This window comes from Salvelinus fontinalis, chromosome 21, assembly GCF_029448725.1.
Source record: "Salvelinus fontinalis isolate EN_2023a chromosome 21, ASM2944872v1, whole genome shotgun sequence".
Lineage (NCBI taxonomy): Eukaryota > Metazoa > Chordata > Actinopteri > Salmoniformes > Salmonidae > Salvelinus > Salvelinus fontinalis.
This window is the reverse complement of record NC_074685.1, coordinates 35043775-35058167: the sequence shown is the minus strand read 5'-3', so window position 1 is coordinate 35058167 and position 14393 is coordinate 35043775. Positions and strand designations below refer to the sequence as shown.

Here is a 14393-nt window from a genome sequence, read left to right as displayed (position 1 = left end):
AAGTTGGCAGATCGGCTGTACCGACTTCAGATGAGTGCCAAGATGCTTGTGTGGATCGTAGAGTAAAACGGAGAACATCATCGTGTTCGTGAGTCTCTCATCTTTGCAGTGATCGGCCAAACCGTTTGCAGGCCAAATCGTTCGGACGCTACAGACGATTATGTGAGAAGACCGATTTTCAGGATGTCTCATGGTCTGACAAATACCACTCTAGCTCTGTTACCTTTCACCGCAAATGTCGCACACTAGTTTAAACTAACAGATTATTTACGTGGACTTGTTTTATGATGCTAATTTGATTTCAGCAGGGCGTGGACATGGACTCCAGGGAGTTTTAGTAAACAATGCCATGCTGGTGGTTGGTAACATTCAAAATAAAACTGAAACACAGAAAAAGTCCCCACTTTGGATTTCCCACTTCAAGCCCCAATATACCATACTTTGACAAAAACGATGACTTATTGACTACAATCGTTGTGGAACATCATGGGTAAGCTCTGTGGGGTATACTTCTATTAAAGCTAGATCTACTCAGGGATTTCGAAAACTAGTCAGCTTCAGTTAGCTTCTCATTCCAGCTCAGGCTTCTTCCGTACTACGATGGTGGATATTGCTCGTCCGCCTGCTGCTAACTCTAGCAGGCTTGTAAGAGCACGTGCATGTGGCTAGGTGAACACCAAACTCTTCATTGAGACAATGCTGAAACATCAAGCAGTGCCACATTTTAGTTGGTGCATAAATCAAAATGAAATGAAAGTTATCTTATTCAGCAGGCTATGGTGTGAAATAGGCTTGTTGAAGTGCCGTCTTTAAATCAAATCGTATTGTTGGTCACGCACACAAGGAAATGCTTATGTTTCTAGCTCTAGCTCAACCAGTGCAGTAATACCTAACAATACACACACAAACCCCCTGCCCTCCCCCCAAAAAATAAAGAAATTAAGAAATATCTGAATGAGCAATATATAAAAATGTATATACTGATGTGTATAGACAGTATGGACATAGAAAATGTGTGTACAGCAGAAGTTGGGTACAGCAATAGTTACAGTGCCTTCAGAAAGTATTTATACCCTTGACTTATTCCACTTTTTGTTGTTACAGCCTGAATAAAGAAATAAAAATCTCATCCATCTACACACAATACCCCATACTGACGAAGACAAAACATGCTTTTAGAAATGTTTGCTAATTTATTGAAAATTAAATACAGAAATAACTAATTTACATAAGTATTCACACCCCTGAGTCAATACATTGTAGAAGCAGGTTCGGTGGCGATTACAGCTTTGAGTTGTCTTGGGTATGTCTGTATCAGCATTTGGGGATTTTCTCAGATTGTCCCTTGCAGATTTTCCTCCAGCTCTAGTAAATTTGATGGGGAGCAGTGGTGAACAACAATCTTCGTCTTTCCACAGATTTTCAATGGGATCCAAGTCTGGGCTTTGGCTGAGCCACTCAAGGTCCTTCACATTCTTGTTCTGAAGCCATTCCAGTGTTGTTTTGGCTGTATGCTTGGAGTCATTGTCCTGTTCGAACGTAAATCTTAGGCCCAGTCTGAGGTCGTTGTCACGGCCGTCTGAAGAAGAGGGAGTGGACCAAAGCGCAGCGTGGTAAGTGTTCATGCTTTCTTTATTAAAACTGAACACTGAGACAAAATAACCAAAAATAGAACAACACGAAACAGTTCTGTCTGGTGCAGATGTAGCGTGGTTCGTTCTGCGTTGTGTAATTCTTAATGAAGACGCTGCCACAACTGATGGTCTGCTCGTTGAAATCTTTTTATTTGCCCTGCACACGAAGAGACAACACACACGTTACCCTTGGTGCAGTCACAGCTCTCCGGCACCTTGCTAGCCGAGGGTCAGGCAAAAGAGCGCCAAAAGGAATTAACAGGTGCTGCGTGCACACTCGCTGCACAACAGCATATACAAGTAAAACTATACAGAACATAATTCTGACAAAATAAAAGACATACCTGCACACGAAGAGACAACACACACGTTACCCTTGGTGCAGTCACAGCTCTCCGGCACCTGCGCGAGCACATGTACACTCACTCAACCACTGTCACAAGTTCTTAGAAGTTACAACAGATACCCCAGTCAGTGAGCTCTGTGAAACTTGTTAACATAAATTCCTACACTGTCCACACTATACCAAACGTATGGTTGCAAAACAGTACATTGTATAACCTTATGACGGTTCCATATTAAACAGTTTCGGAGCCAAGGACAACATACCTTGCTAGCCGAGGGTCAGGCAAAAGAGAACGATAAAGTGGTATGGGGATACAGATAACCCGCGATGGGCCAAACCAAAATATACAAAACTTTTACAATCACTTGTATGTACAATATTGGTATGAAAAAGTGTTTGTACACCAAATAAAAACATTAGCTATGCAGCTGTAATTAAATAAAAAAATACACTGAATTATTATTATTATTACCAGATTATTAACATCCCCTCTTGACCTGGCCTATTTGAATTGGTCCTTGTGTGCAATTTGGTGCGTAATCTAGGGGAACAACATCACACTGCTACACAGACACAAAAACAGAAAACAACTACCCACAAAAACCATGTGGGAAAAAGCTACCTAAGCATGGTTCTCAATCAGAGACATCGATAGACAGCTGCCTCTGATTGAGAAACATACCCGGCCAAACAACAAAGAAATACAAAACATAGAAAATGAACATAGAATGCCCACCCAAATCACACCCTGACCAAACCAAAATAGAGACATAAAAAGCTCTCTACGGTCAGGGCGTGACAGTACCATGGATCATCGTGCCATGGATCATCACTGGAGGCTTCGCGCCATGGATCACCACTGGAGGCTTCTTGCCATGGATCACCACTGGAGGCTTCCTGCAATGGATCACCACTGGAGGCTTCCTGCCATGGAGCATCACTGGAGGCTTCTTGCCATGGATCACCACTGGAGGCTTCGTGCCATGGATCACCACTGGAGTGGAGAGACACACAGGAGGCCTGGCTCTGGGAGCAGGCACAGGACTCACCAGGCTGGGGAGACATGCAGGAGGGTTAGTTCTTAGCACAGGCACAGGACTCACCAGGCTGGGGAGACATGCAGGAGGCCTCTTCCTTGGCCAAAGCACCGGATACACTGGGCCGTGGAGGCGCACTGGAGGTATCGAGCTAAGAGCCTGCACAACCCGCCCTGGCTGGATGGTTATAGAACATCCACAAACATGGAATAGACGTTGAGTGGATGTCTGTGCCCAGTGGGTAGTCAGCCACCTAACTTGCAAATCCGTGTTAGCTATCCATATCTTTGTCTGAGTTAAAATTAGTTGGCTATCTAGCCAGTTCAAGATGAAACATTGTTGAAAGGAAGCTTGCTACATCCTATGATTAGTTGGCAAGCTCGTATCCAATGCCTGCCCTGTATTGACCCTAAATGTAAATAGGCTACAGTTAGCAAGGTAGCTAGACAACGTGAGCTATGTGCATCTTCATCTTTTACTTTTACCCCATTTTCTCCCCAATTTGTAGATACAGTCTTATCCCATCGCTGCAACTTATCTATGAACTTGGGAGAGACGAAGGTCGAGAGCCATGCGTCCTCCGAAACACAACCCTACCAAGCCGCACAGCTTTTTGATTCACTGCTCGCTTAACCCGGAAGCCAGCTGCACCAATGTGTCAGAGGAAACACCGCCCAGGTGGCTATCGAAGTCAGCTTGCAAGTGCCCGGCCCGCCACAAGGAGTCGCTAGAAGGCGATGAGACAAGGAAATCACAGCCGGCCAAACCCTCTCCTAGGCTAATTGTAGGCCTCTTCATGGGTCTCCCAGGCACGGCCGGCTGTGACACAGCCTGGGATCGAACTTGGGTCTGTAGAGACACCTCAAGCCGCAGTGCCTTAGACCGCTGCGCCACTCGGTAGGCCCGCACATCTTCATCTGACATGCTACATCACATTACGTGTTAGTTTGATGTATTTAGCTAGCTACAGTATCATTCCACTTTCATCTGTGATTTCATTGCTAGCCTGGCTCACTAGCATGCTCCAAAAAAAAATCTATAACCAAAAGTAGTTACTAGCTAGCTATTACCAGCTATCTAATTAGCTAACGTACTCACAAACACCAGTCACAGAAGTAAACACATCAGATGTAATACATTCCTGGCCATCTGGCAATATTGTTGAAATGCATTGCAAGTTTACACCAACTTTATTTTCCACTCCTATTTGCTGAGCCAAATGTGCGTGCATTGCACCCATATGCAGACTTGACAACATTGTCCACATAGCAGTTGGCGGCGGACCACAAAGTGTTGTTTCTGGGAAATTGTGCATCATTTGCAAAAGTGGACATATTAGTAACCCATGCCCAATCCTCCAGTAAATTGTGATGTACTCACTTACAAAACTCTGTTTTGGACAAGACTGACTTCGTGACAAAAATTATTATATATCCACTTTTGTAGTACATTTTGACACTATAATTCATGTTTCTGACTCATATTGATGCCACAGGCCATTTAAAACCAGAGAAGCTGGTTCTAAGGGGAAGTTGATCTTTCTGTCACGCAGGTTTTACTGTGCATGGAGTTTCCAATAAATGTCATTACTAATTGTGTGATGTGATAGGTATTTAAACATGAGTATTTTTGAACACACACAAAACAAACATTTGATTAATAAAATATTTAGTCTTCCTCAAAAGGGGACGCAATCTTAGCGAGAGGGAGGGGATCTAACTTCACTGGGGCTCAACTCGTTTGGTACTTCTCTATCTCTTCATTGCTGCAGTGCATAGGAAAAGTCACCCCGTGCGCGCTGTCAGAGTCCAAGCATAGTATAGCGGATCATTTTAACATGATGGGACTTAACCGAAGACATACGGAGCTCTGCAATTAACAACACACTGGTGGAATATCAAAGGAGTTTACCATGCAGCGAACAACAATTTTACTGTGGAATAACACTTTCGAGAGATTGACGAAAAGTTTACAAATCAGAATGGGATTGTAGAAGCAACATGCTAAAGTACGGAGGCAAATATGTAAGTTATACCGGTATGCAAAGAGAAAAGTAAGAAGAAAAAACGTGGAATCTTGTAATTCACAATGATATGACTATCGTTTATTTTTATTTTTAATCAGAGCTTGAAATGTAGAGCACATTGAGTGATCATTCTTTTTCAGAACAGAACATTCAACATTAGACATCTTTTATTTCTGAAAATTCGAGTCATTGCCAGGAAGTCACAGTCAACTGAACACTGTTGTCTTCACATGTTACTTCTCAATTAAACTCAATTCAATAAACGGTATTTATCATCAAGGAATGGGCGTTAATATGGACAGTGATGGAAAAAGTATCCAATCGTCATACTTGCGTAAAGATACCTTATTAATAGAAAATGACTCAAGTAAAAGTGAAAGTAACCTAGTAAAATACTACGTGAGAGAAATTCTAAAAGTACTTGTTTTGAAATATACTTAAAAATCCACAGTAAAATGGAATTGCTCAAATATACGTAAGTATCAAAAGTGAAAGTACAAATAATTTTAAATTCCTCATATTAATCAAACAAGATGGCGCCATTTGTTAAATATATTTTTTTTATTTACGGAAAGCAAGGGGCACACCAACACTCAGACATAATGTACTAACGAAGCATGTGTGTTTAGTGAGTCTGCCAGATCCCTTGACCCTTTTCCTGTCCTGCTAAGCCTTCAAAATGTAACGAGTACTTTTGGGTGTCAGGGAAAATGTATGGAGTAAAAAAACCTACTTAAGAAGTACTTTAAAGTATTTTTACTTAAGTAATTTACACCACTGAATATGGAGTTGGTCCCCCCTTTGCTGCCACTCATCTGAGTAGGCTTTCCACTAGATGTTGGAACATTGCTGCGGGGACTTGCATCCATTCATCCACAAGAGGATTGGTGAGATCGGGCACTGATATTGGGCGATTAGGCCTGGCTTAGTGGTGTTCCAATTCATCCCAAAGGTTTTCGGTGGGGTTGAGGTCAGGTCTCTGTGCCGGCCAGTCAAGTTCTTCCACACCGATCTCGACAAACCATTTCTGTATGGACCTCGCTTTGTGCACTGGGGCATTGTCATTCTGAAACAGGAAACGGCCCTCCCAAACGGTTTCCACAAAGTTGGAAGCACAGAATGTCTAGAATATCATTGTATGCTGTAGCATTCCCTTCACTGGAACTAAGGGGCCTAGCCCGGACCATGAAAAACATCCCCAGACCATTATTCCTTCTCCACCAAACTTTACAGTTCCTCATTCCAGAGAACGCATTTCCACTGCTCCAGAATCCAATGGTGGCGAACTTTACACCACTCCAGCCGACGCTTGGCATTGCACATGGTGATCTCAGGCTTGTGTGCGGCTGATCAGCCTTGGAAACCCATTTAATGAAACTCCCAACATACAGTTATTGTGCTGAAGTTGCTTCCAGAGGCAATTTGGAACTTGTTAGTGAGTGTTGCAACCGAGGACAGACGTGCTTCAGCACTAGGCGATCCCGTTCTGTGAGCTTGTGTGGCCTACCACTTCACGGCTGAGCCGTTGTTGCTCCTAGACGTTTCCACTTCACAATAACAGCACTTACAGTAGACCGGGTCAGCTCTAGCAGGGCAGAAATATTATGAACTGACTTGTTGGAAAGGTGGCATCCTATGATGGTGCCACGTTGAAAGTCACTAAGCTCTTCAGTAAGACCATTCTTCTGCCAACGTTTGTCTATGGAGATTGCATGGCTGTGTGCTCGATTTTATGCACCTGTAGGCAATGGGTGTGGCTGAAATAGCCAAATCCAGTTATTTGAAGGGTGGCCAATATACTTGTGTATATATAGTGTATTCTAGTGATTCAGGAGTAATATTACATCAGAATGATATGCCCCACCAACATTAGGCCACTATTCTGAAAACCCAAACTCAAATTGCTGGAATAAGTCAATTATATCAATGCTTTTCAGTAGGTATGAGGTATCCCTTGTGGTCATTGAATGTCCCATGGATAACTTCCTTTCAGAACCAAATAATAGGAATCTTTTCTGAACATTCCCTAAAGCACATCAAATATCTTATTGTAACGTCATACTGCGACCAAACCAGGACCTGTACTAAACGTCCTCTTATGGTCCCGAGTTTAACGTTATGTTTTATTGTTCCTAGAATGTTCTCAGAATACCAGTGGGATAATGTCTTGCCGAAACCCTTAAAGGGACCTAATGGGAACATTGTCCTTAGGATGTCCCTGTTTGCTGGGAAGATCTCTTTCAATGTGCCATCCAATCTCATAAAACGTTTTAGAAAAAGTCTCAGTGTTGTTACTCTTTAAAGACGCCAAACCCACTGGCTCCAGGTCATCTACAAGACCCTGCTAGGTAAAGTCCCCCCTTATCTCAGCTTGCAGGTCACCATAGCAGCACCCACCTGTAGCACGCGCTCCAGCAGGTATATCTCTCTGGTCACCTCCAAAACCAATTCCTCCTTTGGCCGCCTCTCCTTCCTGTTGCCAATGACTGGAACGAACTACAAAAATCTCTGAAACTGGAAACACTTATCTCCCTCACTAGCTTTAAGCACCAGCTGTCAGAGCAGCTCACAGACTACTGCACCTCTACATAGCCCATCTATAATTTAGCCCAAACAACTACCTCTTCCCCTACTGTATTTATTTATTTTGCTCCTTTGCACCCCATAATTTCTATTTCTACTTTGCACATTCTTCCACTGCAAATCTACCATTCCAGTGTTTTACTTGCTATATTGTATTTACTTCGCCACCATGGCCTTTTTTTGCCTTTACCTCCCTTATCTCACCTCATTTGCTCACATTGTATACAGACTTGTTTTTCTACTGTATTAGAAAAATATTTGACTGTATGTTTGTTTTACTCCATGTGTAACTCTGTGTTGTTATGTGTCGAACTGCTTTGCTTTATCTTGGCCAGGTCGCAATTGTAAATGAGAATTTGTTCTCAACTTGCCTACCTGGTTAAATAAAGGTGAAATAAAAAAAATAAAAAAAAGAGGAGGGGGCTGGAGTATTGAAAACAGGGATGCCAATAATCGTTACCGCTATCTCTTTGAGATTTTTTTGTATTACATGTTGTAAAGGCTGTCGCTCTCCTCATCCTCGGACGAGGTGAGGAGAGAAGGATCTTCAGACCAAAACGCAGCTTGAGGGAAATAAGCCATCCTTTTATTTGGGAAAAAACTGATGGCAACACGAATAACAAAAAACCTTTCACAAATACAAAACAAGAAAACGACGTAGAACGAAACCTGAACATAAACTTACATAACTGAAACGTAAACTCACGAACAGGAAACAGACGACATCGAAACGAAAAACGAACAGCCAAACAGTCCTGTATGGTAAATACATGCAACGACACAGGAGACAATCACCCACAAACAAACAGTGAGAACGCCCTACCTAAATATGACTCTTAATTAGAGGAAAATGCAAACCACCTGCCTCTAATCAAGAGCCATACCAGGCAACCCAAAACCAACATAGAAACAGATAACATAGACTGCCCACCCAAAACACATGCCCTGACCATAAACACATAAAAAACAACATAAAACAGGTCAGGACCGTTACAGAACCCCCCCCTCAAGGTGCGAACGCCGGGCGCACCAGCACAAAGTCCAGGGGAGGGTCTGGGTGGGCAGTTGACCACGGTGGTGGCTCCGGCTCAGGACGCTGTCCCCACACCACCATAGTCACTCCCTGCTTCTGTCTTCCCCTCCCAATGACCACCCTAAAACTCACATCCCCTAAATAAACGGCCAGCACCAGGAGAAAGGGCAGCACCGGGACAAGGGGCAGCACCGGGACAAGGGGCAGCACCGGGACAAGGGGCAGCACCGGGACAAGGGGCAGCACCAGGATAAGGGGCAGCACCGGGATAAAGACCAGCACCGGGATAAGGGGCAGCACCGGGACAAGGGGCAGCACCGGAACAAGGGGCAGCACCGGAACAAGGGGCAGCACCGGGACAAGGGGCAGCACCGGGACAAGGGGCAGCACCGGGACAAGGGGCAGCACCGGGACAAGGGGCAGCACCGGGACAAGGGGCAGCACCGGGACAAGGGGCAGGTCCCGGCTGATATACTCTGGCAGATCCTGGCTGAGGGACTCTGGCAGGTCTATGCAGGCTGACGGCTCTCGACGCTCATGGCAGGCTGACGGCTCTCGACGCTCATGGCAGGCTGACGGCTCTCGACGCTCATGGCAGGCTGACGGCTCTCGACGCTCATGGCAGGCTGACGGCTCTCGACGCTCATGGCAGGCTGACGGCTCTCGACGCTCATGGCTCTCTGACGGCTCTGGCTGCTCATGGCTCTCTGACGGCTCTGGCTGCTCATGGCTCTCTGACGGCTCTGGCTGCTCATGGCTCTCTGACGGCTCTGGCTGCTCATGGCTCGCTGGCGGCTCTGGCAGATCCTGTCTGGTTGGCGGCTCTGGCAGATCCTGTCTGGTTGGCGGCTCTGGCAGATCCTGTCTGGTTGGCGGCTCTGGCAGATCCTGTCTGGCTGACGGCTCTAGCGGCTCCTGTCTGGCTGACGGCTCTAGCGGCTCCTGTCTGGCGGATGGCTCTGTAGGCTCATGGCAGACGGGCGGCTTTGCAGGCTCATGGCAGACGGGCGGCTTTGCAGGCTCCTGGCAGACGGATGGCTCAGACGGCGCTGGGGAGACGGATGGCTCAGATGGCGCTGGGGAGACGGATGGCTCAGATGGCGCTGGGGAGACGGATGGCTCAGATGGCGCTGGGGAGACGGATGGCTCTGGCCGGATACGGCGCACTGTAGACCTGGTGCGTGGTGCCGGAACTGGAGGCACCGGGCTAAGGATAAGCACCTTCCTACTAGTGCGGGGAGCAGGGACAGGGCACACTGCATTCTCAAAGCCCACTCTATACCTGATGCGAGGTACCGGCACTGGTGACACCGGGCTGAGGACAAGCACATCAGGATTAGTAGGGGGAGAAGATACAGTGTGTTCAGGGCTCTGGAGACGCACAGGTGGCTTAGTGCGTGGTGCCGGAACTGGAGGCACCGGGCTAGATACACGCACTACAGGGAGAGTGCGTGGAGGAGGAACAGGGCTCAGGATACGCACTGGTAGCCTAGTGCGTAGTGTAGACACTGTAGGTACTAGGCTGGGGCGGGGAGGTGGCGCCGGAAATACCGGACCGTGGAGGCGTACTGGCACTCTTGAGCATTGAGCCTGCCCAACCTTACCTGGTTGAATACTCCCGGTTGCCCGACCAGTGCGGGGAGGTGGAATAACCCGCACCGGGCTATGTAGGCGAACCGGGGAAACCATGCGTAAGGCAGGTGCCATGTATGCCGGCCCGAGGAGACGCACTGGAGACCAGACGCGTTGAGCCGGCCTCATGACACCTGGCTCAATACCCAATACCCAATACCCAATCTATCCTACCAGTACGGGGAGGTGGAATAACCCGCACTGGGCTATGCACTCGTACAGGAGACACCGTGCGCTCTACTGCGTAACACGGCGCCTGCCCGTACTCCCGCTCTCCACGGTAAGCCTGAGAAGTGGGCGCAGGTCTCCTACCTGCCCTAGGCCCACTACCTCCTAGCCCCCCCCCCAAGAAATTTTTGGGAATTACTTACGGGCTTTTTGGGCTTCCGTGCCAGACGCGTTCCCTCATAGCTCCGGTTCCTCTCTCCGGTAGCCTCTGCTCTCCCCAGTGCCTCCAGCTGCTCCCATGGCTTTTCGGGCTTCCAGCCACGTCTCCTTGCTGCCTCCCTCTCTTCCTGAGAGCGGCGATTCTCTCCTGCCTTAGCCCAGGGACCTTCTCCATTCATTATCTGCTCCCAAGTCCAGAAATCCTTGTTTTCCTGTCGAGCTTTCCCTTGCCGCTTGGTCTTAGCGTGGTGGGTGATTCTGTAACGATCGTGTGGAGGATTGACGGACCAAAACGCAGCTTGAGGGAAATAAGCCATCTTTTTATTTGGGAAAAAACTGATGGCAACACAAATAACAAAAAACCTTTCACAAATACAAAACAAGAAAACGACGTAGAACGAAACCTGAACATAAACTTACATAACTGAAACGTAAACTCACGAACAGGAAACAGATGACATCGAAACGAAAAACGAACAGCCAAACAGTCCTGTATGGTAAATACATGCAACGACACAGGAGACAATCACCCACAAACAAACAGTGAGAACGCCCTACCTAAATATGACTCTTAATTAGAGGAAAATGCAAACCACCTGCTTCTAATCAAGAGCCATACCAGGCAACCCAAAACCAACATAGAAACAGATAACATAGACTGCCCACCCAAAACACATGCCCTGACCATAAACACATAAAAAACAACATAAAACAGGTCAGGACCGTTACACATGTTAACAAAATCAATTTGTTTGCATACAATATAGCTCAGTATTTGTATTATGGGTACAGTTTATACAGTCTTTTTTTCTCATCTTTATCAATGTGCCAATAATTTCTGACCTTACTGTACATTTGAACTCTCCAGGCTCGGGTTTTAGAACAAGTCATCTTTTCAGGACGTTACGAGACCTCCACACCATTTCCTGAGCGAGGTGATTTTTTTTTTTACAGGATTATATATTTAGCCCAACATTTAAGTAGTCTAAGCAATAGAGCAAATAACTAGCTGAGCACGGTTATCAAACATATTGTAAAAAATGGATTCAGTTAAATCCTTATGATTGCATGAATTGTTTCTTTTTTTCTGATTATTGTTCTTTTGTATCACCACAGAATGAAAATAAGATTTGCCTTTCCAAGCAGACTGCGGAAGAAGAATTTAATTTCTTCTTTATCATTGCTGCTGGTGATCTGTGCCTTCCTGCTGCTCTTCCTAAAGTTCACTGTTAAATACAGCATTGCCATTGAAACCTATGGGTCTACCGCAGGCTACAATGACATTGAGCTGCTCCATCGCTACAACATTGACTGCAATGCCATCTATGAAATGGAGCCGGCCGAGTTGGGGAAGTCGCTGGTCATCAGAAAACAGGTGGTGGTGGAAGAGCAGGACAAGAGCTTGGTCAACCTGATCTCCAACTGCCCGCGATACCTCCGCTCCCGGGGCTATGGGACTGTCCAGGTGTCTGAGGAGGAGCAGGCCTTCCCCCTGGCCTACTCACTGGTGGTCCACAAGTCTGCCTCCATGGTGGAGAAGATCCTCAGGGCCGTCTACACCCCTAACAACATCTACTGTATCCACTACGACCTGAAGTCATCAGAACTGTTCAGAGAGTCCATGGAGGGTCTGGCACGCTGTCTGCCCAACGTCTTCATCGCCTCTAAGCTGGAGGCAGTGACATACGCCAGCATCAGCCGCCTCAATGCTGACCTCAACTGCTTGTCTGACCTTATAGGGTCAAAGGTCAAGTGGAGGTATGTCATCAACTTGTGCGGTCAGGACTTTCCCCTGCGCTCCAACATAGAGCTGGTGGCTGACCTGAAGAAGCTCCGGGGGGGTAACATGATGGAGACAAGTCGCCCCAGCGAATACAAGAAGCAGCGTTTCTCCTTCCACCACGAGCTGCAGAACGCGTCATTCGAGTACAATCGGCTGCCGGTGAAAACCAACAAGGCCAAGGGGTCTCCGCCGCACGGCATACAGATGTTCATCGGCAGCGCGTACTTCGTGCTCTCGTGGGAGTTCGTCACTTATATGAACACGTCTGCGCTGGCCAGGGACTTCCTGGTGTGGTCAAACGACACCTACTCCCCAGACGAACACTTCTGGGCCACGCTGACACGGGTGCCGGGTGTGCCAGGTGAGGTGCCACGGGCCCAGGCCGACATCACAGACCTGATGAGCAAGACCAGGCTGGTGAAGTGGAACTACCTGGAGGGACCTCTTTACCCATCATGCACAGGGAAACACGTCCGCAGTGTGTGTGTCTATGGGGCGGGGGAGCTGCGCTGGCTACTGAACTACGGCAGCTGGTTCGCTAATAAAGTGGACGCCAAAGTTGACCCGGTCCTTATCCAATGTCTTGAGGATAAATTACAGGAAAAACAGAGACTCTTGGTCAAGGCTATGAAGTTGCAACAAAAGATTCCCTCCTCTGTGTTAGCAGTTGATGTTATTCTTCAATAATACAAACTCCAAAGCAAATCAGGGGGAGACAAATGTATTTATTTGAGAAGGACAAATCATAGATGTTATGCTGGGAGGTAGATGTTCAGTCTCCCCTGTCCTCAGCTTTTCTCAGCAGAACAAAGGAACAGGATGCCATTGATAACCCCCCACCTTAGCCTGGGGTTGACCAATCAGAAGTCCTTGCAGTACAACTGGGCCAATGGCCAAATAACAAGTGTCCTGCTCCAGACTCAATGTACAGACCAATGAAAACGTGGCACACGTAGCTCTGAGACCAGGACGGACATTCCACAGATTCTAAATAGCTGTTGAACTGAAGACCTACTATTTACATTGACAATTCCCTATTGATTGTTAATTCTAGTACTCTCGTTCTCTCATCCTCTGCGCTGTGCATTTATTTTCAGTTTTCTCCTATCACAGCTATTAAACTCTGTAACTGTTTTAAAGTCACCATTTACCTCATGGTGAAATCCCTGAGCAGTTTCCTTCATCTCCGGCAACTGAGTTAGTAAGGACGCCTGCATCTTTTTACTGACTGGGTGTACTGATACACCATCCAAAGTGTAATTAATAACTTCATCATGCTCGAATGAATATTCAATGTCAGCTCTTTTTTATTTTGACCCATCTACCAATAGGTACCCTTCTTTGCGAGGCATTGGGAAACCTTGCTGGTCTTTGTGGCTGAATCTGTGTTTGAAATGCACTGCTCAACTGAGGGATGTTACAGATATTTGTATTTGTGAGGTACAGAGATGAGGTAGTCATTCATAAATCATGGGAAACACTATTATTGTACACAGAGTGAGTCCATCCAACTTATTATGTGACTTGTTAAGCACATTTTTACTCCTGAACCTATGTAAGCTTGACATAACAAAGGGGTTGAATACTCATTAAAGACATTTCAGTTTTTATATGAGAAAGTGAGAGTTTTATGAATCAGTTCATTAGTCCAGACATGAAGGGCTTTCAGACTTATATAGCCTATAGCATTCCCAGAAAGCATGCATTATTGAGTCATTATTTATTTTCCACTTAAGACATGATTCTGCCGTTGTGCTGTAGAATTTGTGAATTTTGAAACTTGAAAAATGATTGTATACGTTAGTTTATACTGGATTAAGCGTATAGTTTCGTTAACTGTCATTTTGTTAGCTATGCTACAACTTACCCTCCATCTTGTGCCAACTTCAGTTCTTTTTAAGTCTTGGTTCCAATAGTAAAAACTATTTTCTA

At 46.1% G+C, this 14393-nt stretch overlaps 1 protein-coding gene across 1 annotated transcript; it reads left to right on the top strand.

Annotated features, from left to right (window-relative positions):
- Positions 1-4742: 4742 nt before the first annotated feature.
- On the top strand, positions 4743-14071 carry LOC129818769 (beta-1,3-galactosyl-O-glycosyl-glycoprotein beta-1,6-N-acetylglucosaminyltransferase 4-like). The gene is made up of 3 exons (XM_055874992.1): positions 4743-5041; positions 11547-11613; positions 11795-14071. The coding sequence occupies exon 3, from the start codon at positions 11796-11798 to the stop codon at positions 13146-13148; it is 1353 nt and encodes a 450-aa protein (XP_055730967.1). The 5' UTR covers positions 4743-5041; positions 11547-11613; position 11795; the 3' UTR covers positions 13149-14071.
- Positions 14072-14393: the final 322 nt, after the last annotated feature.